At 57.5% G+C, this 23,434-nt stretch overlaps 1 protein-coding gene across 1 annotated transcript; it reads left to right on the forward strand.

Annotated features, from left to right (window-relative positions):
* Positions 1-7,589: 7,589 nt before the first annotated feature.
* Positions 7,590-17,490, forward strand: CACNG1 (calcium voltage-gated channel auxiliary subunit gamma 1). Its single transcript, XM_057715949.1, has 4 exons — positions 7,590-7,824; positions 15,446-15,520; positions 16,840-16,977; positions 17,264-17,490. Exons 1-4 carry the CDS (start codon positions 7,590-7,592, stop codon positions 17,488-17,490), a joined length of 675 nt encoding a protein of 224 aa, XP_057571932.1.
* The last annotated feature ends 5,944 nt before the right edge of the window (positions 17,491-23,434 follow it).

The following is a 23,434-nucleotide window of genomic DNA, read 5'->3' on the forward strand; positions in this document are numbered from 1 at the left end:
CCCTCCTGCTCACAGGCCGCTGGCCAGAGCCGGGTCACGTGGTCACGCCTGAGAGCCGGGGAGACAAGACGTGCAGTCTAGCCCAGGAGGGGAGGAACACAGTCTGGGGCACAGCGGGTGAGTCTCAGCTCCTGGTCTGTGTTCTTAGGCACCTCCCTCTTTCGCCTCCCCCTCCCCCGCCCACCTGAAACGGACCCCTTTGCCAGAGACGGCATCGGCCTCTGTGTGTCCCGAGCCCCTCCTCCAGCTCCAAAGTTGAAGTCTCGCCCCTTCTCTGCTCTGATGCCTCCTCTGTAAAATGGGTCCCTGCTACCTTCCTCCTGGGTCAGAGGAGCAGGCTTGAGCTCAAGCCTTGATGCGGACGAGAGCCACAGGATCCCTGGACATCGGGACCAGCAGCAGTAGCAGGTAGCTTGGAAAGCACCTCACTCAGTGAAGAGGAAGCAAGTTCAAAGATGGAGGTGAGGGGTGTGGAAGGGAAAATAAAATCAAGGAAGGGAAATCTTTTGAGGATTTTCACAGCAAACTCAAAAGGGAGGTACCGCTCGACCAGTGGTCCTCAAGTGGGGGCAATTTTACTCCCAGGGGACATCTGCCAGCGTCCGGAGACATTTTTGGTTGTCACAACTTGGAAGGGGGAGCTCCTGGCATCTCGTGGGTGGAGACCAGGGAGACCGCTACACCGCGTGCGATGCACAGGACGGCCCCTCCCCCCACCCCCAGGAATGACCTGGTCCCAGACGTCAATAATTCCCAGGCTGGTTTTACCGCGAGGGAAACTGAGGCACAGAAAGGCTGGCGATCACACAGCCAGTTTCTGGAACTTGTATCTAGGCTGTGGACATATTAGAAAAACTCACTCCTTTATTCTCAGTGTTTCCTTTCCCTGCAGCACACTCTGATTTCTGCCTTTCTCCTCTTCACTTTTGAGCCAACAGTTTTGAAAATGGAAGTTGGGGGTTGAAGAAGGAAATGGGAAAAAGGCCACCTTTCCCCGGGTGGGGGTAGGTGTGCCTTGTCCCTGGGTTTGGGGACAAAATGCTGATGGAATTGAACCAAAGGGCAGCGGTAGGACAAGCCCAGAATCCTGGCCCAGCTGGACACTGGGCCTCTCCGCCCACCCCCGGCAGGTGTAGCGATGCGGTGGAGAGCCAGAAAGACCAAGATCAAATCTTCCAGCCACCCCTGGGCAGCACCGGCCAGTCACGACGCTCTCTCAGAGCCCCAGTCCCTCCTGGCTCAGATGGGGGAGGGTAACCCTTCCCTCCCAGGGCCGTGGGAGGATGAATGACTTAGACTTTACCTTAAGCAAACACGCGTAAACACCCCAGCTTGGCAAGTGGCCTTGGAGTGAGCTTTCAGGAGTGTCTGTTGACTAACAACACTCAAATTTCCCAAAAGGAGCTGTTCTAGAACAGCCCTGGGAGGCGGGCCCACAGGGCGTCTGCCCTCAGTGGCCCCCAGGCCACGGAGTGGTGGCCCTGGGAGTCGGGCTGCGCAGGGAGGGGTCCTGCTCTAGGTCCCTAGTGTGGAGCAGGGAAGAGGAGAGGCCTCGGGGAGGAGAAGATGGGGGGGTGGGGAGAGGCCTCCCCGCAGAGAGCTCAGCACCAGCCACGTGGCTTCCGCTCCCTGTGCTGGTTCCCAATATAGCAACTCTGGCCGCCCAGCCCTAGAGCTGAGGGGGGAGGGGAGGCACCGAGGCGACCTTAGCATCCAGAGCGGGACGGGGCAGACACACCTGACACAGACGTTTTTAAACTTGCAGCTTCCATAAAACTGCGGGTGCAGAAGTCTGCGGTCAGAGAGGGTGATGAACCCACCTCCCCGTGCTCACAACTGCAGGACAGGGGGCTTGGAGGCACCTACGTCCTGACCTCTGTCCCTTGATAAGCGTTCTCGGAGATATGTGAACCCCTATGAGAGCTCCAGAATCCACAAATTAAATTGCAAATAACCAGGTGCTTTTTAAAACAAATAATACTTATGTTTTTCTCATTCTTAAGAGTATTATATTTTACCTTAAAAAAAATCTGCAAAATACAGAAAAGTTAAAGAAGCAACAATATCAGCCACTTAAGATGTAAGCACAGTTAAGAAAAATGGTACACCCCCCCAAAAAAAAAAATTAAATTAAACTCTTTCCACTCCCAAAAAAAAAAAAAGAAAAAGAAAAGAAAAATGGTACACATCAACCGGTTTGCGAGGCAGAAATAGAGACACAGATGTAGAGAACAAACACATGGTCACCAAGGTGGGAAAGCGGGGAGGGTTGCGGGGAATGAACTGGGAGGTTGGGAGACCACATCGTACCCTCTAAACATATGCAGTTTATTGTCTGTTAACTGTATCTCAATAAAAGTTCTAAAAAAAAAAAAAAAAGATTTCACTGCACCAAATGTACGTGTGGTTAATACCCTGCCTGTTCACGTCCATTACGAGACTCTTCCCATGTCTGTAATTTAGATTATTCCTCAGAAACATAATCTTTACTGACTGCATGACACAGAGACCCCACCATTTATCTAACTATTGCCGGATACGGGTCCCTAGATCTGAAACAGTGTCTGGATGGGACCAAAGTGCTGGGATATTCAGGCTGCCTTTGGTTACAGGCTGGTGACTTCTCTGGGGATTCCCTGCCAGTCCAGTGGTCAGGACCCCGAGCCTTTGCTGCCAAGGGCCCGGGTTCAGCCCCTGGTGGGGGAACTAAGATTCCGCAAGTTGTGTGGCCCAAACAAAAGAAAACTAAAAGATCTGGTGACTTCTCACAATGAACTTCTGGCCCAGCTTTATCCTAGCTGCTGGTGAAAACTTCAGTCTCCTTGTCCACCACCAAATACAGTCAGGATCTCGTCTGCAAGCACACGTGGGATCTGGACTGTGGGGTAAGAGCCTCCCTCCCCTACTCCCTGCCAGGTGGCTGTCTTCACACTGACTACCTCTTGGAAATCTGGGGCTGCTTCATTCGATTACAAAACCTCATTCCTTCCAGTCACTGAGTGCATTAGCTAGTAAGGCTATGTAACAAATGACACCAACACTCAGTGCCGTGAAACAACCATTAAATATGGTCACAGGGTCTTATCTCTGCTTGACAGAGACAGGCTCAGGCTGGCTTAGCTCCGCGCCGGTGCCTGGGGCCTCGGCCGGAAGACTCGGTGGCCAGGGGCAGGGGCTGCAATCATCTCAGGCCGCAGAGCTCACGGGCCTGGTGGGGGAGGCCTGCTGCTGGCAAAGACCGCGGCTGCAGTTCTCAGCCGGCACGTCCACACGTGGGGTTTCTCACAGCTCAGTGGCTGCGGCCAAGGCCAGGTGTCCTCAGAGCAAGAGGCAAAGGTGGGAGTCGCCGAGGTCACAGAGCGTCCCGGAGCGTCCGGCCGAAAGCCCGCTGAAGGTCAGGCGGAGAGGAAGCGGACTCCGCCTGTTGACAGGGAGTGGCAGCTTCTGCAGGAACGCGCGGGAGCAGGATCACAGCTCAGCCATTTGGGAAGATGCACCCTGGCCCCCAGGTCTCTTCAGGACCCTCACCTGCCCGCAGGCTTCTTCTCCACCCGCCAGTCCTCCCTTCCATCCTCCGTCTCCGCTGTGCCCTCTGGAGCGATCAGCATCTTAAAATCTCCACCTCCCAGGACAGAGGAAACCTGCTTCTGCCGCAAGGACTCTCCTTTCTCCGGTCCTCCTGATAAGAGCTGCCCATCCTCCTGGCGGGCTTCCCTGCCAGGGTCCCAGTGTAACACTCAGGCTGCACAGCCCCAGCCTCAGTCCCAAGACGTGCGGGGCTGGAAGGGGAAAACGGGGATCTGAGAGATCTTAGGATCCAGAGGAAGCGGGGGGCAGAGACACCGGATTCAGATATTTTTAAACTTGCAGCTCCCAACAAAGCTGCTGGCGCCCCCTCAGGCGCGTGAGTCCGCCATCAGAGGAGGTTGTGAGCTCACGTCCTTGGACCTCCAGCTGCAGGAGAGGGGAGCGGGGGTGCTGACACCGCCACAGCATCTCTTCTCTACCCTCCTGGGGAAGAGCCGTCACGGAGGGCCTGCTCCCCGAACCCCTTCTCACCACCGCCACCGCCCGAGCGCTCACCTGGCTGCCCCTTCATGTCCTCGGAGGCTTCACCTCTGATGCGAAGCCCTCCTCTGCACCCCGGGTCCTGCCACATCGTCCACGAGGCCAACGCTCCGACTCCTGGCCTCTCAGCTCTCCTGGCTGCTCGCCTCCGGGGACCACCTGACTGTCTCATGTCCAGTCACCTTCACCTCCAGCCTGGATCTTGCCATCACCCCTGACTGTCTCCCCGCCAGAGAGGAGGGCCCCGTCTTCCTCTCTGACCACAGCTTCCTGTGCGCCCCATTCCTTCACCCCTCCCCCCACGACACCTGCTCTGCGACCTCATCAAGCTGTTCATGGCCTTGACCTCTCCATTTTCTCCCAACACAGCAACATTTCAGGGTCGCAGGGCAACCCTAACCAGGACCTAACCAACCCTAACCAGACCCCAATCCTAACCAGACCCCAACCCTAACCAGACCCCAACCCTAACCAGACCTGGCAAATCATCCTTTAAACTCACCCTTGCTGTTGCACTCAGTTTCTTCAGCCTCTTACATCTAGTTTTCACTCCTGGGAGAGCTCCAACCCTCCTTCAATCTCACCTCCCACCTCTCCATCCCTGCACCTGAGCTGCAAGGTGATGCCAGAAAAACTCAAGCAAATCATATATCCATGCCTGTGGAAGGCAGAGCCGTGGCCCCCAAAGACGCCCAGGTCCTAATCCCCGAAACCTGTGGCCGTGTCGCCTCGCCTGGCACGCAGCTTGAGGCCGGCAGAGCGGGGCTCTGACCCCAGGGCTGGCCGGCTCCCCAGGAAAGGGCAGGACCTGAGTGGAGGACGCTGGCGGGCTGGCTTCGGCCTCCACGGAGCCCCTCCCTGGCCCAGCAAGGTCTACGGAGCGGGGCAGACAGCCGGGCAGTGCCTGCAACCCCTGGGGCTGCCAACCTCGAGCTAGATGGACACAGAACCTACCCCGGAGGAAAAAGGCCAGCAGTCCTTCATGCTTTTGCTGCTGGGCTGAGGATAAGGGCCCCCATGTGTGGCACAAACCTGTCCCCCACTGGGGCCGACGCAGCCCGGCTTCTCTGAGGGGCCTGCGGGGCTGAGGCTGAGGGCGCCCGTGGGCCAGGCCCCCTGAGGACACTGTCCAAGGCCTTCGGGGGCTCTGGGTGCTGGAAAGCTCAGGATGCCACCCCCAGCACACCGGGAAATTCAAAATGCACTTTTAGTTCTTCAGATGCCACCATGTTTACTCGTAGGGCTAAAATGGGCATTGCTTCTTCCTAGATGTTCTGTCCTAAAACACCAGAACCTTCTTCTTGCTCGCCAGCTGCTGCTTGGCTGGGGTGCCTGGCACACGGTGGGTCTGCCTCAGGCCACCCAGCACCGCCTGAGACCGCGGGTGCCTGGCCCCTGAAGCTGGGCCCACAGGGGCCACGCGAGGGGCCTGAGGGCCCGTGTTGTGTCGCAGCTTCCGGGAGTCCTCCCTGGGGGGGGCCCAGCGGCCTGGAGACAGACAGGCACTCTCTGACCTGGAGCAGGCGGTGACAGGTGTCAGCAAGTCGCTGGGTCGTGACGGGTTGGGGAGGGGGTGTGGGCAGGGAGAGCAGGGGCCACAGGTGAGGGACGTTCAGAGGGAAGCTGCTGGGAGACCATAACCGGGATGAGGGGCTGGTGCGTGACGGGGAGGTCCAGGCCAGCCTGTGGCTGGAGCCCCGAGGTCTCGGCCCTGCGCTTCTTCACGGGGTGCGGTGGGGGCTGTTCCCTGGCTCGTGACACCCTCTCTCTAGGTTCCTTCATCAGCCACAAAGGGGTTCAGGACATGCTGCCCTGAGACATGGTACCTTGGCAGGTTGCGCATTTCAAGCGGAAGGAATCTGAGGAATGGCAGGTGCAGGAAGGCCTCTCTGATCCACCCCTGACACAGGTCTTGAGATGCTCACGTGAGACGTGCCCTCCTTGCACCCGGAAGAACGGAGCAAACGTCCCACAACGTGGAGAGCATCTGAATGGACAGACCTTGCTTCCCCCCCAGTTTCCTGCCCTTCACTCGACCCTTTTGCTCCCCTCTTCATCACACACAGCGCGCGGTCAAGCGCCCAGGCTCACATCACGCTCAGCGTCTCTCTCTGGAGGAGGAACAGGGTGTCACAGACAAGGAATGCAGAAACAGCTTGTCTTCCCCATATACATGCATGTGGTTGCATTTTTATAATGAACATGTTTTCATTTAGGGAAAAAATTAAAGTATTACAGAAAACACACTACTCAAAAAAAAAAGCCTCACGTGTAACTGTTTCTTTAGGTCTTCATTTTTCACCAAGACTCCTGTGCCACATAAAACTTACATTAATTTGTGCGCGTTTCTCTCATCAATCTGTCTTTTGTAGAGGGGCCTGAGCCAAGAACGTCAGCTTCCCCAGGTCTCCCGCACAGGCGGCCTCTCTGTAAGCTGTGTCGACCTGTGGCCGGGATTCTAGAGGCCAAGCGCCTGCCCAGCTCGGGGGTCTGTTCCTGGCCACGCGACAGCCTCCTGGATACACCCCAAAAGAGGCTGCGGGTGACTTGAGAAATGAGATGCAGAGCCCAGGAGCGGGGCAGGGCTCCAGCCTGAAGAACCTGCCGCCGGGCGGGGGGAGGGCGCGTATGGAGAGCAGGACCCTTGCGTGGTGGTTCCAAACTCCCACACGTCCTCTGCTGTATCCACCCGCCATTAGCCTGTAATAGTCACCGGTAATCAGCCTTCTTCTTTTCTTTTTAGTTACGTATATTTATTCTGTAAATGACAACATAACTGGAAAATCTTTAATAGAAGGTAACACTGAAACAGTACAATGATAACAGCACTCCAGTCAGATCCAGCCGGGTTTTTTGTCCACTCTAGGCTCTTCTTTGATCCGCAAGCATCAGAAAGGCATTAAAGACTTCCTAACCCTAAACAGAGCTTTTCTGGACCCAGTCGGAGGACTGGAAAGAGAACTGAGAGGGAACGAGCGCAGGGTAACGCGAGGCTCGGGGACCACCGGTTTGGGACGCGGTGGGGTTTAGGTCTCGCGTGCCTGCCTGCGCGGTGGGCTCCAGAGGTCCTGGGCAGCGCACCCCCGAGAGGTCCCTTGGCAGGCTCCCGCCCAGACCCCCGGGGACGAGGGCCCATTCGCCCCGGCCCGCGACCGGCCGGCCCAGGGCGGGGACAGAGGCTGCACAGGCTGGGTCCCCCGGGGCCCCTGCCCGGGCCCGGCCGTGCCCTTCCTCCTGCGGCCCAGAGGCCAGGCGCGGGCCCCGCTCCGGCTCCGGAGGCTCCGCGGTCCCCTCAGGGCCCTCTGTCCTCGCCCCGCCCGAGCGCCGTCCTGGCTCCAGGGGGGGAAGCCAAGCCCTGAAACCCGAGGAGCAGCCGTCCTGGGCTCCGAGCCTGGACGCGCACGAACAGAAGGCCGTCCGGCCGCCGACGCGCCGGGGCAGCTGCTCGCCCGGCCGCCCCCCCGGGCCCCTGACCTCAGCGGCCGCGCCCGCCGCCCGGAGGACACGGCGCCGGCCCCGCCATGGCTCTGACCGCAGCCCCGAAGGTCCGCGCCACCCTCTTCTGCCTGCTGGTGGGCGCCGCGCTGGCCCTGGTGGCCGTGGTGACCGACCACTGGGCCGTGCTCAGCCCGCACCTGGACCCGCACAACGCCAGCTGCGAGGCGGCCCACTTCGGCCTCTGGCGGCTCTGCACCCAGCGGATCGTCGCGGGCGACGGCCGGGGCCGGGGCTGCGGACCCGCCACGCTGCCCGGGGGTGAGTGCCCCGCGCCCGCCCCTCCCGAGGCCGGGGCCTGTGCGCGTCCCCAGCTCCTTCCGTCCTGGGGGGCTCGGGGCGCCCGGCCCACCCTGTCCCTGCGGTCACGGGCGGAGGGGACCCTGGGGCTGGCCGGGGAGGGGGGCTCCGGGCCGGCGCGTGGACGGGGCCCTGCGCGGGAGGAGGCCGCGGCCTCCGTGCTCGGGGGGTCACGGATCTCGGGGCGGCGGGCGCAGAGCGGGGGCACGGGGGTCCCCTCCCGGGCGCGGGCGGCGGGGGCACGGCTCGCGCGCCCGCGAGGCGGGACCGGCTGCCGGGGGGGCCCCTGCGCCGCGCAGCCTCCCTCGGCCAGGCCCCCTTCCGGATGAGCGCGCCCTTCCTCCCGCGGGGTTTCCTGCCTCGCGAGCCAGCCGCACCGCGAAGGAGCGCGGCTCGCTGCCAGCGCCGGGCACGAGGGCCACACGTCGGCTCTGCAGACCGGGCTCCCTCCGCATCCACAGCAAGCAGGGCGGGGGCGGGGGAGAGGGCCGTGTGCGGGGAACCAGAGGCCTCGGCCCCCGACGGGCGTCGGGGGTCGACGAAGCCGGTCACAGCCTCCGCCTCTTCCTGTAAAACGTGGGGCTTGGGCTCAGCAACAGGAAGGGCCGTCCGTGCTCACAGCTGTCGGTCCACGGCGGCCGTGGACCAGGGCGAGCGCAGCGTCCCACCCGGCTTTCAGCATCATTCCCTGTTATCAGACTGGGTGCTCCTAGAACCCTGCCCTTCGAGAAAGTCACTGCTCAGTCCCCGAAGACGTTGCGGCCTGTGGGGGACAAAGGAGCCCAAACCCCTTTCCTCCACTTCCCTCCTCCCTCTTCCCGCCCCTCCTGCTGCCTCCAGGAAACCCCTGCCCTGCTCTCTCCCGCTGGACACCCGGAAGACTCGTAAAGACCCAGCTGTCTCGGAAACACCGAGTCCCGGGCCTGAGGGCTTTAGCGGGCAGGACGAGGGCTCGAAGGGTATCACATGGCCCAGATGCCCACGCCCCTTGGCAGCTGCTGAGCACACCCATAAACAGATGCATCCTCTAACCAACCCCGTGGGCAGGGCAGGGCAGGGCAGGGCAGGGCAGGGCAGATTCTCCGGGGACCATGCCTGGGAACGCACTGTTACGGTCCTGTCCACCTGTCCTTGGCACTGGCCTTTTAAAGTCTGGCGAGTTTACAGAGAAGAGCAGGGAGGGGAGGTGCACCTATACAAGGACACACAGACGGGTGGGAGGCGACTGGACCAGGGACAGGGGACGTGCCGGCATGCTTGGCCTCGAGCCCGAGCAGAGTCTATCTCCAGGCCGTCTTCCTTGGTCCAGAGTGAATCATACCTTCCATCCTTGTGAGCCCTGCCTCACCTCCAAAGAGCCTCCCACGCGTACTCCTGCCCCTCCCCTCCCCTTTCTCTGCAAGTGGGCATCTTCTCCTTCCCCGCCATCCTTCCTGTGCTCTGTGGGTCACTCTTTTCCAGAGGGAGGAAGAGGGTTCCCTCGTGTTCGCATTTATTTACACAGCATCAGCAACTGCGAACACAACACGGCGCCGTCCGCCAGACACTAAGTGCCTCGCAAATATTCACTTTGGACGATATCAGAAAGAATAACAGAGCAAGAACCTCCAGAAATCCTCTTCTCCATTAAAAACAATGAGCACGTTAGCCAGAATGGTCACAATAAGCTTTTTCAGAGCTCTAGATGGTAAATCAATCAGTCTTGCAGCCATCCAGCAAGTGCTTATTCAAGAAAAATGGATGAATCTCAGTGGGACAGTGAGTTCTGTGGTGTCTTAACTTGCTCTATTCCTGTTCTCCCCTCCCGACTCTGTCATAGCCTAGAAAACCAACAGCCGTGTGAGAAGAGCGAGAGAGAGGAAGGGAAAGAAAAAAAACAGCTAAGGCAGAAATGCAGGCGACTGAAGCTGAGTTCTCTGCTTAGCACAGAGCCCCGCAGCAAAGACTGGGAGGTGTCTTAGTTCCAAGCATTTTAGGAGCTCTCTGTGAGCTGACCACCAAACTGACTGAGCAGAGATTTCGGTGGCCATACATGAATACAGATTTCACAAAATCAATTCAGAAATGTCACTTAACAAGCAACAATACACACAGCCACAGGAACAAACTCCGGGGAAGACTGCACATCTGATTTCCAGAGTTGCTACTTTATATTGTTTAAAATGTTGAGTTTTAATTTTTAAATTAAAAAAAATCACAAGCCATGTTCCCAACAACTAAGAAAGTGTGGCCCATACATCGGCCAGGGGCAGGGCTGAGGTGGGAACGCAGCCAGCAGACCCTTAGGAAGCCCAGGTAGAGGACTTACTAGGGAAAGATTTTACATCAGCTATTTTAGATACAAAGAACGGAAAGAAACCATGTTTAAAGAGCTAAAATGAAGATGAGAATATCTCATGAAATAGAGACTATCCATAAAGAGATATAAATGATTTTTAAAAGACCCAATAGAAATTTGGAATTTCGAAGTACAACAGCTGAAATGAAAAATTCACTAGAGGGGTTATACAGACGAAAGAAGAAAAAAAGCAGTGACCTTGAAGATAGGTCAATTGAGATTAGTTAGTCTAAGAACAGACAGGGAAAAAAACGAACAGAGCCTCAGAGACCTGTGGGACAGTATCAAATGTACTAACACATGCATAAGAGCAGTCTCAGAGAAAGAGGAGCGAGGCGCAGAGACAGAGGAGCAGGAAGGTTACGTGAAAAGTAATGGCTGAAAATTTCCCAAATTTGATGAAAAGCATTAATCTACAAACCCACGAAGCTTCATGAACTCCAAGCAGGATAGGTTCGCACCTTGGTGCGTCATCAAGCCACTGAAAGAGAAAGACAGAGAACTTTGGAAGCAACAGGGGACGCAAACGCGTGACATACACGGGATTCTTAGTAAGATTAAACAGCTTATTTTTCTTAGAAAACACGGAGGCCAGAAGGCAGTGGGCTGAAAGATGATAGATGATAGACAGACAGACAGACAGATAGGAAGAACAGATAGACAGAAGATAGACAGTGATCAGGATCATCTAATCTTCATAAAACCATTTACAAGGTCCATGCTATTATCATCACCCAATCTTACAGATAAAGAGAACAAGGGACAGGGCTTCCCTGGTGGCGCAGTGGTTAAGAACCCACCTGCCAGTGCAGGGGACACGGGTTCGATCCCTGGGCCGGGAAGATCCCACATGCCACGGAGCAACGAAGCCCGTGCGCCACAACTATTGAGCCCATGTGCCACAACTACTGAAGCCCACGCGCCTAGAGCCTGTGCTCTGCAACAAGAGAAGCCACAGCAATGAGGAGCCCCCGCACCACAGCGAAGAGTAGCCCCTGCTCGCTGCAGCTAGAGAAAGCCCGCGTGCAGCAACGAAGACCCAACACAGCCAATAAATAAATAAGTAAATAAATAATAAATTTTAAAAAAAATAAAGAAAACAAGGGACAAAGAAGTCGAGTGACGTGACCAAGGTCACACAGTTACCGTGGCGGACCAGCCAGGACGCACACACCTAAACCTCACCTTAGCTGCTACCTCATACCACTCATCACACAAGCCGGTGAGGAGGCTCTGATTCTACAGGTGGTTCTCACTCCACACGTGGGGCTCAGAGTGGCTTTCTCAGGGCTGACGTCTCAAATCCAAGTCTCTCTGCTCTCCAGTCCCTCCCACACTCTCCACTGCACGTCCAAACACCACTCCCACAGCCGCTGACCAAGCGCACACAGTGGAGACCAGCTCTGATCCGACACGGCCGAGAGGAGGCTGCACGCAGCGCTGGTGCCACAGAGGAAGCTTTTCAAGGTCCCGCTCAGCCGTAGGGAGCTGGAGGCTCCGAGGACACGAACGGTCTAATCTGGGCTTTCCACGGACCACGAGCCTTAGAAGGACGGCCGCGCACAACATCAACATCTGAGGTCCATTCCAACATCTCCAGAATGAGAATAGGGGCTTCCCAGTTGTCAGAAGAGGCTGCCCGTCTGAAAGCCCAAATGAATCCTCAGGAGGGTCATCCCTTGCCCCTGGGCTGGGTGGAACGTTCTTTCTAGACTCTGCCTCTTTAGCACCTGGCAGCAGCCTGCCCCAGAGCCCAGTTTCACTAGTGGCCCAGCTTCTCTTCCAGTACTTGATGCAGGACTGGGGCCCAATGAAAGAATATGATGCCACTGACCCCAAGACTCTCAGAGGCTCCTTTGCCACGCACAGGAGCCGTGCCGGAGACTGGCCACGCCTAGACTTCTCCCGCGTACAACCGCAGTGCTCTGGAGCTCTGGGGCCAGGTCTGGAGGGTTTCTCCAGCCCCCTTCTGTCAGGGGTGGGAGAACACAGAGCACAGGGAAGCCGCTGTCGGGAGGATCAAGAACTTCTTTTACAAAAAGGGTGAAGACAACCGTGGCAGAGATGCGAGTAACACACGGGCGAAACACGTCTCCTGACCCTCACACTAGTTCCCTTGTTTTGTGCAAATCCACAAGGTATATTTTTTTAACACATTAAAGTCTGCATCAACCAGCACTGGGTTGACGAAGTCTCAGTGAAAGCCCCGAGGCCTCTCCTAACCATACAGGCTGTTCCCACTGTCAGAGGAGGATCTGTGTTAACTCAGGTTCAGCTTGGGGCTCAGTGTGCCTCCTGTTCTACGTCTCTGAAACTGGCACAGATGTGATTCTGCACAGACAGTCACTCCCTTAATCAGAATGTCTGCTTAGCCAAATAGTCCAACCCCAGTAACTGCTTTACAACATTTTTTTAAGGAATAATCCATTTCTGAAACACATAAAAAAAGAGAAATACAAATATTAAAATCACCGTGAGCCATTTGCAGAGACAAGGAGGCTGGAGGAGACTCAGTGCTCCTAATTATGGTCCCAGGTCACCACCGTGGCACCCTGGTCCAAAGCACTTGCTTCTCCTGCCCCGTGAAGGGGCCAGAGCCCATCAAGGCAAAGCTGCAGGTCCTGAGCTCCCCGCAGGTGGGATGGAGGCTGGGGTGGAGGGTGGGGCAGGGTGTGGAGGGACGTCAGAGAGGCACAGGCGAGAAAGCTCAGAATCTGCACACGGTCCGCCCCTCCCCTCCCACCCCTCCGCCCATCACTACGTGGTCCACGCAGGGCCCACCTCAAACGCCCTTCCTTTCCAAGTTGCCCTTGACGCTGTTTACCCAGATGGCACCCAAGCTAAGGGGTGGGGACAGGGTCTGCCCATCCCAACAGGGCCCCGGGCAATTCTGGAGGGACCCTGGCAGGTGCCCGAGCTGATTTATCCTGAATGGGACCGCAAAGGGACCGTGGTCTCCAATGGGCAGCCACGGGGCCCCGGAGTGGAGGCTTCTCCTGGTTCAGGGCAGAGGACGCTGGCCTTCCTCGTGTGCTAAGTCCAAGAGGACAGACAGGGTTGGCCAAGCCATCCTCGCGCCCAAAGAGCAGCCACGTCAGAAAGAAGCTGAGCCTTGCAGATGCCCTGAGTGGGTGGCCACCCGCAGCCCCCGCGTGTGAGAGCACTTAATAGAGGGAAGGCGGGGAAGGCTGTGCTTGCCCCCCCCAGTCTGCAGACTGGCTTTCCCAGGAGCCTGGTGTCTGGGGTGGGGCTGACACCCCGCACCCTCCCCGGGCAAGAGAAGCCTTGGCTACACGGACCTGCCGACCAGCTGGGCCTTGGCCGGGCTCCCGACGGGCCTTTATCTCCAGGCCGTTTGTGCCGAAGGCTTTTAACTCAGGGCTTGCGACGAGCCAGGGCTGAATACACGTGCGTTCAGCCACTTCTTTCCAGAGGGTTTTCAATGACAGCCGAAATCGGCCCTTAAAGAATGAGACGGACATTGTTCCTCTGTCCAAAGGGAGGGGAGACATTGGGAGACCTATGACATAGCACGGGGCATTCTGAAGCAGGGATTCAAGAGAATCTATAGCTAATAATCTAACGAATGCTAGAGGGTTCCATTATGCTTTAAAATAGCCCCAGAAGCTGCGAGAGAGAAAAAAGCAGCATCAGCCCTGGCCTGGCCAGCGGTGGCCACACACCCCAGGTAACTCAGTGCACAGGGAAAGTGATTTAAATATAGACACTCAAAGGAAAGGCTGTTGACCTCACAGAACAGTTACTGCTGCTAAACCAGCCTCCAACGCCCAGGGTCATTCTCTTCCTCGGCCGGGGAGCAGCAGTAACCCTGACACTGGGGGGGGGAGGTGGAGGCCACAGGCTTCAGTGGAAGAAGAGGACACAGTCAGGCAGACAGAAGCCTGGACCCCAACGAGAGCTATGCCTTTGATAGCACCTTGGGTTTGTTTCCAAAAGAAACTAGGTATCAAACTCCCAGTGGTCATTTAAATGTAGCCTGAAGGTAAAGAATGCACAAATGAGATGCCAACCAAACTAGGAGCAGAGATGCTTTTCTATTGAGGTTCAGGGATCCACAGGAAAAAGAATTCAATGAAGGGCCTCACACAAATAAAAAGCAACCAAATTTAGTTTTTTTTTTTTTAATAAACAAAATAGTATAAAATAACCCATTCATCTACTTCCTAAATCAGGAGTATAGAATGTTAAACTGTATTCAATGAGCATTAAGACTACCCTTTGATTTTACAGTATATCTATAGGAGAGGTTAAAGGAGAAAAATGGAAGAGAAATTATACTGAGAATCAGTGTGAATTTCTCTGTTCTGAATTTTCCCTCTGCCCCCCCATCAAATCCAGACTTTTGGTCCTCCTGGCAACACAGATCTTCCGTGGCTTTTCAGACACTAATCACGTGGGCCAAACAGCTCACCTGGGGAGGTCTGATCTGCGCTGCTTCTAGGCCTGACGACATGATGGGATGGCCACGTGTGGGCCTCAGTTAGAGGTTCTCTGCCCTTCACCCAGCTCCACACAGGTGGCCCACGCAGGAAAGCCCTTCGGTGGGGCTCTGAAGGAGCCTGGCACCAGGCTTCTAAACCTGGATGAGCGTCAGAATCTCCTGGAAAGCTCCTGAAAAACACCTTGCTTCCCAGGTCACACCGCGCGCCTCAGGGTGGGCCTGGATGCTGACGAGGCGCCCAGCCCTAGACGGACGTGATCCGGGGTTTGTCCGCCTCAGCACCGCTGACACGTGGGCCCGGCCCCTCTGTGTGCAGGGGCCATCCTGTGCATCCTGGGCCGCTACCCACTAGACGCCGGGAGCAGGCCTGCCCAGCAGTGACACACACGTGTCCACACACTGCTGCGTGTCCCTGGGGGCTGAGAACCACTGCTTGGCCCTCTGTTGACCACGTGTCCTGCACCCCCTAACAGATGACTGGAGCTCTGGCCCTCAGTTGCCCTGTCTGCCTAATGGGCTCAGTGCCCCAGTGCTCTCTGCCCCCTGGACCCAATTAGCCTCAGCTCCCTGAAGATCTCCCAGCCCCTATGCAGCCCCCTCGCCTACCAACATTTGGGCCTAAGGGCTGGAGGAATATGTTTGTTTCAGCCCAAAGGCAGGGTCTGGGCAGCAGAGAGCCAGCCAGAAGCCCCCCGGGGGACTGCGCCTGCCGTCTCTCCACCAAGATTCTGCCCCGGCTGCAGCCCTTTCTCTCAACTCATAGGCTGTCTCCCTCCTTGCAGAGAAAAACTGTTCCTACTTCAGGCATTTTAACCCAGGCGAGAGCTCGGAGATCTTCCATGTCACCACTCAGAAAGGTGAGCCGTGTGCAGAGCAGGGAGGGGAGGGAGAGTGGTTCTGGCCACACGTCCGTCGCTGAGCCAAAAAATCACGAAGAGCCTCGACGTGCTCTCCACGACAGGCAGCACCTGAGCAGCAGCCTGGTCACCCTCTGCCCCATCCCCAGGCATCCTGAGCGTCCCGGCAGCAGCGCTCGGGCGTAAAAGAGATGCTTCCCGGTAGCTCCCAAACGGCACAAGGAGTACCTTTTCCCAGAGAGCCCAAGGGAAGCCACTGTCCCAGGAGCTCTGAAAATGGGACAAGGACGCAAGATCGCTCTGATGGTTTTCAGGGCTGGAGGCTCCGAGTCTGCGGGGAGTCTGAGTCCCTCCATCACCCACAGATCACTCCCTGAGAACCAGAGGGCGGGGACCCGGGCAGATGCGTGAGGGGCCCTGGAGCGCACGTGCCCTGGGGGCCTGAGTACAGCCCACATGTGCAGGTGTGCAGACCAACTGCATGCGGCGTGGGTGTGCACACACGCGCACACTGACGCGCACACACGCACACACTCTGACACACGCACACACTGACGTGCACACACACATGCACTCTGACACATGCACGCACACTGACGCGCACACATGCACACTCTGACACACGCACACTGACACACACTGACACACTGACGCACACACGCACGCACCCTGACACGCGCGCGCACACACACACTGATGTGCACACGCACGCACTCTGACACACACATGTGCACGTACGCACGCACTCTGATGTGCACACACGCACACACTCTGATGTGCACACACGCACGCACTGACACACATGCACACACTGCCGTGCGCACACGCGCACACTGACATGCGCACAGACGCACACACTCTGACACACACACACAGATCCTCTTGGGCACCAAGCCCCACTCTGTCCTCCTTCCACAGGCTGCCTGTCAGTCCCAGGACAGACAGCCCCTAGCCTGAGTGCTGCCTTCCGCCCTGACACTAGGAGGAAGGTTTCTGCTCCAGAAAGGTCTCCAACCACAAATCTCCCACCTCCTTCTGAGGCCTCTGCCCCTGGAGGGAGGAACTTGAGTTTGGCGCCTAGAAGACCTTAGGAGAAGGAATTTGGTCGTGTGCACATCCTGGTCCCACCCGTTACCCCACTGTGTGACTCTGAAGGAGTGATTTAATCTCTCAGGCCTCAGTTTTCTCACCTGGGAAATGGGAACAAAAGAATGTGGTAGTGTCACTAACCTGAATGCAGGCACAACCAGCGGTGACCGAAGGTGCCAGGGGTGAGGCCCCTTCTGAGGTCCCGAGGTCTCCGCCCTCTTGTGTGCCAGAGTACAGCATCTCGGCCGCGGCCATTGCCATCTTCAGCCTGGGCTTTGTCATCATGGGAACCATCTGCGTGCTCCTGTCCTTTGGGAAGAAGCGGGATTACCTGCTGAGGCCGGCATCCATGTTCTACGTCTTTGCGGGTAGGACGGGGGCTCCTGTCCGGGGGCCGGGTCTGGGGGATGCTTCCACCCCAGTCTCGCGCCTCTACCCGGGGTCTGGGTATGGACAGATTTGACCGGGGCCTCAGCTCTGGGCGGTGGGCCGGGAGGGGGCAGATCTCGGCGGCTGGTCCATTTCGTATAAAGACTCAATCCTCACGGCAGCGAGGATGTTAATTGCTAACGAACCCGTGAATGAATTTCCCGACCGGGGCCCCAGGCTCGGGCCCGACCCGCGCGGAGGCCCTGAGTGCGGCTCCGCCCGCAGGCCTCTGCATCTTCGTCTCGGTGGAGGTCATGCGGCAGTCGGTGAGGCGCATGGTGGGCAGCGAGGACACCGCGTGGACCGGGTACTCCTACTCCTGGTCCTTCGCCTGCGCCTGCGCGGCCTTCGTGCTCCTCTTCCTCGGGGGCCTCGCGCTGCTGCTCGCCTCCCTGCCGCGGATGCCCCGGAACCCGTGGGAGTCCTGCATGGACGCCGAGCCCGAGCACTAGCCCCCCGGGCCCCGGGCCCCCGGGGCTGCCCCGCAGCAGGCCGAGGGCAGCCGGAACCTTCCAGAAGGAGGCGGGAGCCGGACTCCTCCCCGCCCCACCTGCCCCCGCGGCCGCGCAGCTGCTCCGCGTCTGGGCGCATCTCCGGGCTACGCCGGCCGCTCCGCATCCCGGGCGGCGGGGCGGCCGGGCGGCCGGGGTCTGGAGAGCCCGACCTCCCGCTGGAGCTCCAGGTTGTCCCCGATGGGCCGGCCGGCGGTCGCCTGTGGCTCCTTCACCTGCTCTGGGTGTTCAGCTGTGTGAATAGGTAGCCCCTCTCTCCTTCCCGCGACCTTGGCTTCTGGGAGACCAGACAAGCGTTTTTTTAACGGGGTAGACTCTGACTGTGGTTTGAAATAAAACCTCTTCAAAAATGTGCTTTTTCCTTGGCCTTGTGTAGACATTGCTTGGGTTCCTGACCACAGCGCAGGGGCCCCCTGACCCAGAAGAGAAAGGAAGGCCTAGTCCCCAGGGATGAGGGAGGCAGAGGGTCTGCTTACCAACGAGGCTAAAAGGTTCTGAATTCCAGTTTGTACCTCTGGGCCCTGGGGTTGTCTTTGGGAGAAAGCAGAGGCCTTCTGGCTCGGCAAGGGCGTTAGAATAAGGAGGGTGATTTCCGGAGCTCCTGGCTCGTCAGGCGTCCCGGGGCTAACGCAGAGCTCCAGCCCTGCGGCCCCGAGGGTCTGATTTCAGACACTGGGTTCTTGTTGCAAAGAACACCAGGAAGCAGGGCTCAGCAGCTGGACATTGGGGGGCGCCTGGAGTGTCGTCGTTTACAGGCTTCTGCCCTCAGACCCCCGTACTCGGCCAGCCCTGTGCCCTTGGCCTTGATTGTGCGGCAGAGGCCCGTGTCAAGATCATTCTTGCAGAGATGGGCCAGCAGACCACTGGCGGTGGGTCCACCTGGGGCCTTGTTGCCTGCTCAGAATGGCTTTTATAGTTTTAAATGGTTAAGAAAAACCAAACGAAGAAAAAGAGTTCATGAGGTGAAAATGTCGTGAAATTCAAATTTCAGTGTCCATAAGTAAAGTTTTATCAGAACTGCCAGAGATAAGCAAGGCCACAGTTAAAGTGGTCAGGACAGATTTTAATCAGTAACGCACTGTTGCAACAGGAAGAGTCTGGGGTGAACTGAACTCAACTGTGTGCAGAGAGGTGACCGGGAATTTTGGAGGGTGGGTGAGGGAGGGGTGAGGAGGGCTCCGCAGAGTCAGAGACGCCAACGATGGCAAAGGGCTGGAAGGGGGGTGGCCACGGGAAACCCGTCTGGGTGGGCCAGCACCCTCGCAGAGGCTGGGAGACAGAGCCTGTTTCGGTGCCGGCCGGAACCTTGAACTCTCTCAGGCAGACACGTTTACGGGGGCTGAAGTCATCCTAGGGTGCGGCCTTGAGCTGTTGGAAGCTACGTTAGCACTTGTTTGCATCTTTCTAGGCCAAGGTCGAGTGGAGAAGAGGGCTCGGAGCGGCCTGGCTGGAGCCTGGTCGAGGAGAGAATCCACCGGGACACGGCCAGCGCCCCGACGGCCACGTCCTGCTTCCAGGCAGGGTTAGGGCTGTCTGGTCTGCAACATCGGAAATATTCACTGTCTGGTCCTGCTCTGAAATAACTACTCCCTCATCACCCCCGTTCATTAACCCCTAGCTGTTCCCATCCATAAAATGAGAGGAAAGAAACCTGAACAATTTAAAAGGGAGGAGCAGGAGTCCTGGGCGTCTGGGTAGCGGGCATGGTGGGCTGGTGTAGATCGCTCTCTGGCATCTCAGGGGCCGGGCTGTGCTTGGGGCGGGGGGTGGACAGAGCCCAGCCCAGATCGTTTTTGAGTCAGGAAAGCTCACGTGCCTGGTGCGGGGCTGTGAAGCCGAGAGGGTCGAGGAGAGCGGCGTGGCATCCCCGTGTGGGTGCTGCAGAGAAGGGGGGTGGTGGGTGAGGCCCAGGGGAGGCTGCTCAGCTCCACGGGGTCCTGCAGCCGGCAGCGGGACGCCGTCCCAAGGATGCAGAGACAGAGCCTGAGCGCTGCTTGCTCCGGGCGAGAGACCAGGAAATCAGAGTCCAGGCCAGCCTGGGAGCTGGGGCCATGGTTTGTGAGTAAGAAGGAAGACTGGTGCTCTCATCCCACAAACTCCATTTTGGAGTTCAGTATTATTGTTGTATTATTATGATTATCATTGCTTTTAGCAGAACTAGAGTGGTGTGCATTTTGTTTTTCCACCTAGATAGCTGTATTTTTAGCACCCAAACGCTCTGCATGGAATATCCACTGAAGATTCCACCACATCCCAGAATACACTTGCTTTCCCAGAGGTTAGCTCTTTCAAGAGACATGTAAGCAGGCCCGGAACTGCCACGCGGGTGAGGGATTGGTGGGCAGCGGCCGGGCAGCCACACAGCCTCGCTTCCGCTCCAGCTTCTGCTGTGGGAAAAAGACAACTCGACAGACAAACCAAAGCCCGATGCTAAAAAACAAATCAGCGAAACCAGACCATCTTTTTGTCCCCCGTCCACTGTGATGCTCGCCAGGAAGCGCGTTGGGACGGGCCAGCCTCAGGATTTGGGGTGTCCCCGGTGTGCGCCCAGCGCTCAGCGGGGGGCCTGCTGCTGGGTGCCGCAGGACAGCGGTGCGCCAGGCTCGGAGGTGGGCAGTGCGCGCCCGAGCCCACAGCTGCTCACTCCTGCCTGGGTGGGTGTGAACTGGACAGTCACCAAATCCTGAGGTCCCTCCACCCTTTCACTTTCCCGGCTTTTAAATATTCATCTGACCCCTTGAGGCAGGGGAGGTGGCAGAGCTGGGACTAGAGACTCAGTCAAGATAAATGATATTTAAGTGTGAGATTTTTTTTAAATGTGGTAAAATATACACAGCATAAAATTTACCATCGGAATTATTTTTAAGTGCCCAGGTCCGTCATGTTACACGTCCTTGTGCAGCCAAACTTCATGACTCTTTTCATCTTCCAAACAGAAGTTCTGTCCCCTTTAATAACCCCAACCGCCCCCAAACGCCATCTACTTTCTGTCTCTATGACTCTGACTGCTCTGGTGCCTCATACGAGTGGAATCACACACTTTTTGTCCTTTGGTGTCTGTCTCATTCCACTCAGCATAAGGTCCCCAAGGTTCATCCGTGTTGTAGCCTGTGTCAGAATTCCACTCCTCTTTAAGCCTGGACGCCGCTCCGCTGTGTGGATATATCACGTTTGTCTAACTATTCACGCAGTGAGGGACACTCGGGCTGCTTCCACCTTCTGGACGTTGTGGATAACGCTGCTATGAGCATGGATGTACAAGTATGTCTTTGGGAGCTTGCTTTCCATTCTTTTGGATACGTGATGTGTGATTTTTTTAATCAAAATTATTGCAAAATATCCAGGATGAAGACAGTATCAAAATTGTAAAGAGAGACAGGAGCCGTGTTACCGATTCTTCCTTTGTGTCCCTCTGCTGTGGCTCGGCACGGCAATGGAAAGTGGCCACAGTCATCCCCATCGTACGGAGGAAAAACCGAAGACCCGAGAAGGGCTTGCTTCCCGAGATCTGGCTAACTGGTGCCAGCACAGGAATGAGGACCGAGGCTGATGGTTTCCCCCGTCTAACCAGGGTCCTTTCCAGTCCCCACTTAGCCTCTGCCCAGGTGACTCGGGGACCAAGAGAGGTGGTGCCCTCTCTTCGGCCAACACATAGTGGGGTCTGCCCGAGCGGTTTGGTTCTTTTAATCCCTCCTTGGGATCCAACATCTCACGTCTGTTGCCTCTGTTTTTCCCGACTGCCCCAATAAAGAGGGTTTTTAATTACATCCACCGCAATATGTCCCCTGCCGGTGTGACTTGTTCCGTTTTGGTCAAATATTCTATTTGCAAATTCATTTCTAATTTATACGCTGGCTGCTCTCCGAAAAGATCTGACGTGGAGACGAGGTATGAATAAACCCACGATGTGGAACAGAGGACATCTCCAGCTGGCGTGGGGGGCTCCGCAGGCCGCTTTCCCGCAGCCTGGCTCCGCAGCAGCCCCTGAGGCCGCAGGTCACCGCCACGCCGGGCGCCGATGCCGCCTGGCCGAGAGAGAGCATGCAGGTAGCCGCTGTCATGGGGAGGGACACTCTGTCCTCTCGTGACTTTGCTCCTGACAAGCGTTTGGCCTGAGTGTGAACGCCCTGACCTCCTGGAAACGCCCCCCCCGACGTGGCCTTCAACCTGCCTCTCTTCCCCGCCCGCGCAGCGGTCCCGGTGGCCCCAGGGATGCCCGGCGGCGGGGGCTGGTCCGCGCGCACAGCCTGCGCGTCCCCAGCCCGGAGCCTGCGGAGCTCAGGGTCGCCGGGTGGCACCGCGGGCGCCCTTCCCGCCCCGTCCTGCCGGGCGGGGACGGTCTCCGCTGCGCTCCGAGCGGAGGGCCGGAGGGTGACCCGGCGGCAAGAGGGGTACGGTCTCCCGAGAAGCGCCCGAGGGGCGGGGAGGCGACGACGCATAGGCCTCTCCGCCCCACGGGGACGAAGATAAGGAAGGGACGCCAGGGGCCAGGGCCGGGCCCGCCTCAGGCGGAGGCGGCCAGCCGCTTCCAGGACCGGGGGATGCGGGGCCGGCCTGCCGGCGTCGGGGGGGGGGGGCGCAGGCCGGTTCCAGGGGCAGCAGGGAGCCGCGGGCCCCGCGGGGCGGGTCCGGCCCCCCGTCCGCTCTCGGCGGCCCCGGCGGCGCTGCACGCGCGTCACGCTCGTGCTTTGCGGGCTCGGGGTCCGCTTCCAGCACAGGGCGGAGGCGTATCCGCCGGCGCATCCGAGGCCCCGTGCAGGAGCGGGGACGGCGGGGCTGTGCGTGGAGAGACCAGCCGGATGCCGTCCCACCTGAACGGACGGGGCTCTGAGGCAGGCTCTCCCGTGCTAAGGTGTCCCCTCGGCCACCCTCATCTTAAGGCCCTGCTGTGTGCCGGCCTGCACACAGCAGGCGTGTGGGGGAAGAGCTCCAGTCTAGGGCGCTGCCAGCCTGCCCTGGGCCTCCGTCCCTCCCTCGTGAACGTGAACGAGCTCACGTGAGACCAGAGCACACGTTAGACGAACCCGTCGTTGCGGTCCCTCCACGTCCACTGTTCTCTGCATCTATTGATACCAGGAGATGCGCGAATACACGTGAAATGCTAAGATGGCGTTCGACCCGGGCCGAGCACCTGACGTGTGTTTTCTCTGCTAAGCCTCACGACAGCCCTGGGTTTGCTTTTATTCCCATTCAACAGATGCAGACACCGAGACTCAGCAGGGCTGAGCATCTCACCTAGAGGCTCACAGCAGAGGAGAGAACGAGAGCCACGCTCTCGTCTGCTTCCTTCCGGAAGCGGAGCCGTCAGCCGTCCGGCTGGCTAACGTGAGTCAGTCTTGCCCGCTCTCAGTTTCCTGGAAGGACCAAGGGTTCCTGAGAGTTCCTTGTGAGCTGTGCAGACACGGGGCTCCAGATGATTCCGACTGGAACAAAACCCAGTGTGAACTTACAAGGGTCACGTGCATCATTTTGGTATATTAAAGACCTTCAGAGAGTTCAAACTTGTGCTGTAATTTTCTTCTAAGGAGACCTTAAAACAAAGTTTCTGCAGCCATTTCTTTGCATATATTTCAACTTCTCCTCTGCGTTTCATGGATTAGGGTTTTTATTCTGCATTGGTCTATGGGAAATTCAGGCCTGTGCGTGTCTGCTCAGACAAAATGGTGTGGGCAAGTATACAACTGTTTATAAATCACAGTTTGCTCACATTGTCCAAGCAAAGCAAAGCAAATAAATTAGTGTCAGATTTAGATGTCAGACTGCATCTGTCTTTCATAAATTCCACTTTCCAATGTTTGTGTTCTTCAAAATATCATCATTGCTCTTACAAATTGATTTTACAGGAAGCTGTTATAAAATGTGTTTACAAAATAAATTCATAAAA

This window comes from Hippopotamus amphibius, chromosome 17, assembly GCF_030028045.1.
Source record: "Hippopotamus amphibius kiboko isolate mHipAmp2 chromosome 17, mHipAmp2.hap2, whole genome shotgun sequence".
Taxonomy (NCBI): domain Eukaryota; kingdom Metazoa; phylum Chordata; class Mammalia; order Artiodactyla; family Hippopotamidae; genus Hippopotamus; species Hippopotamus amphibius.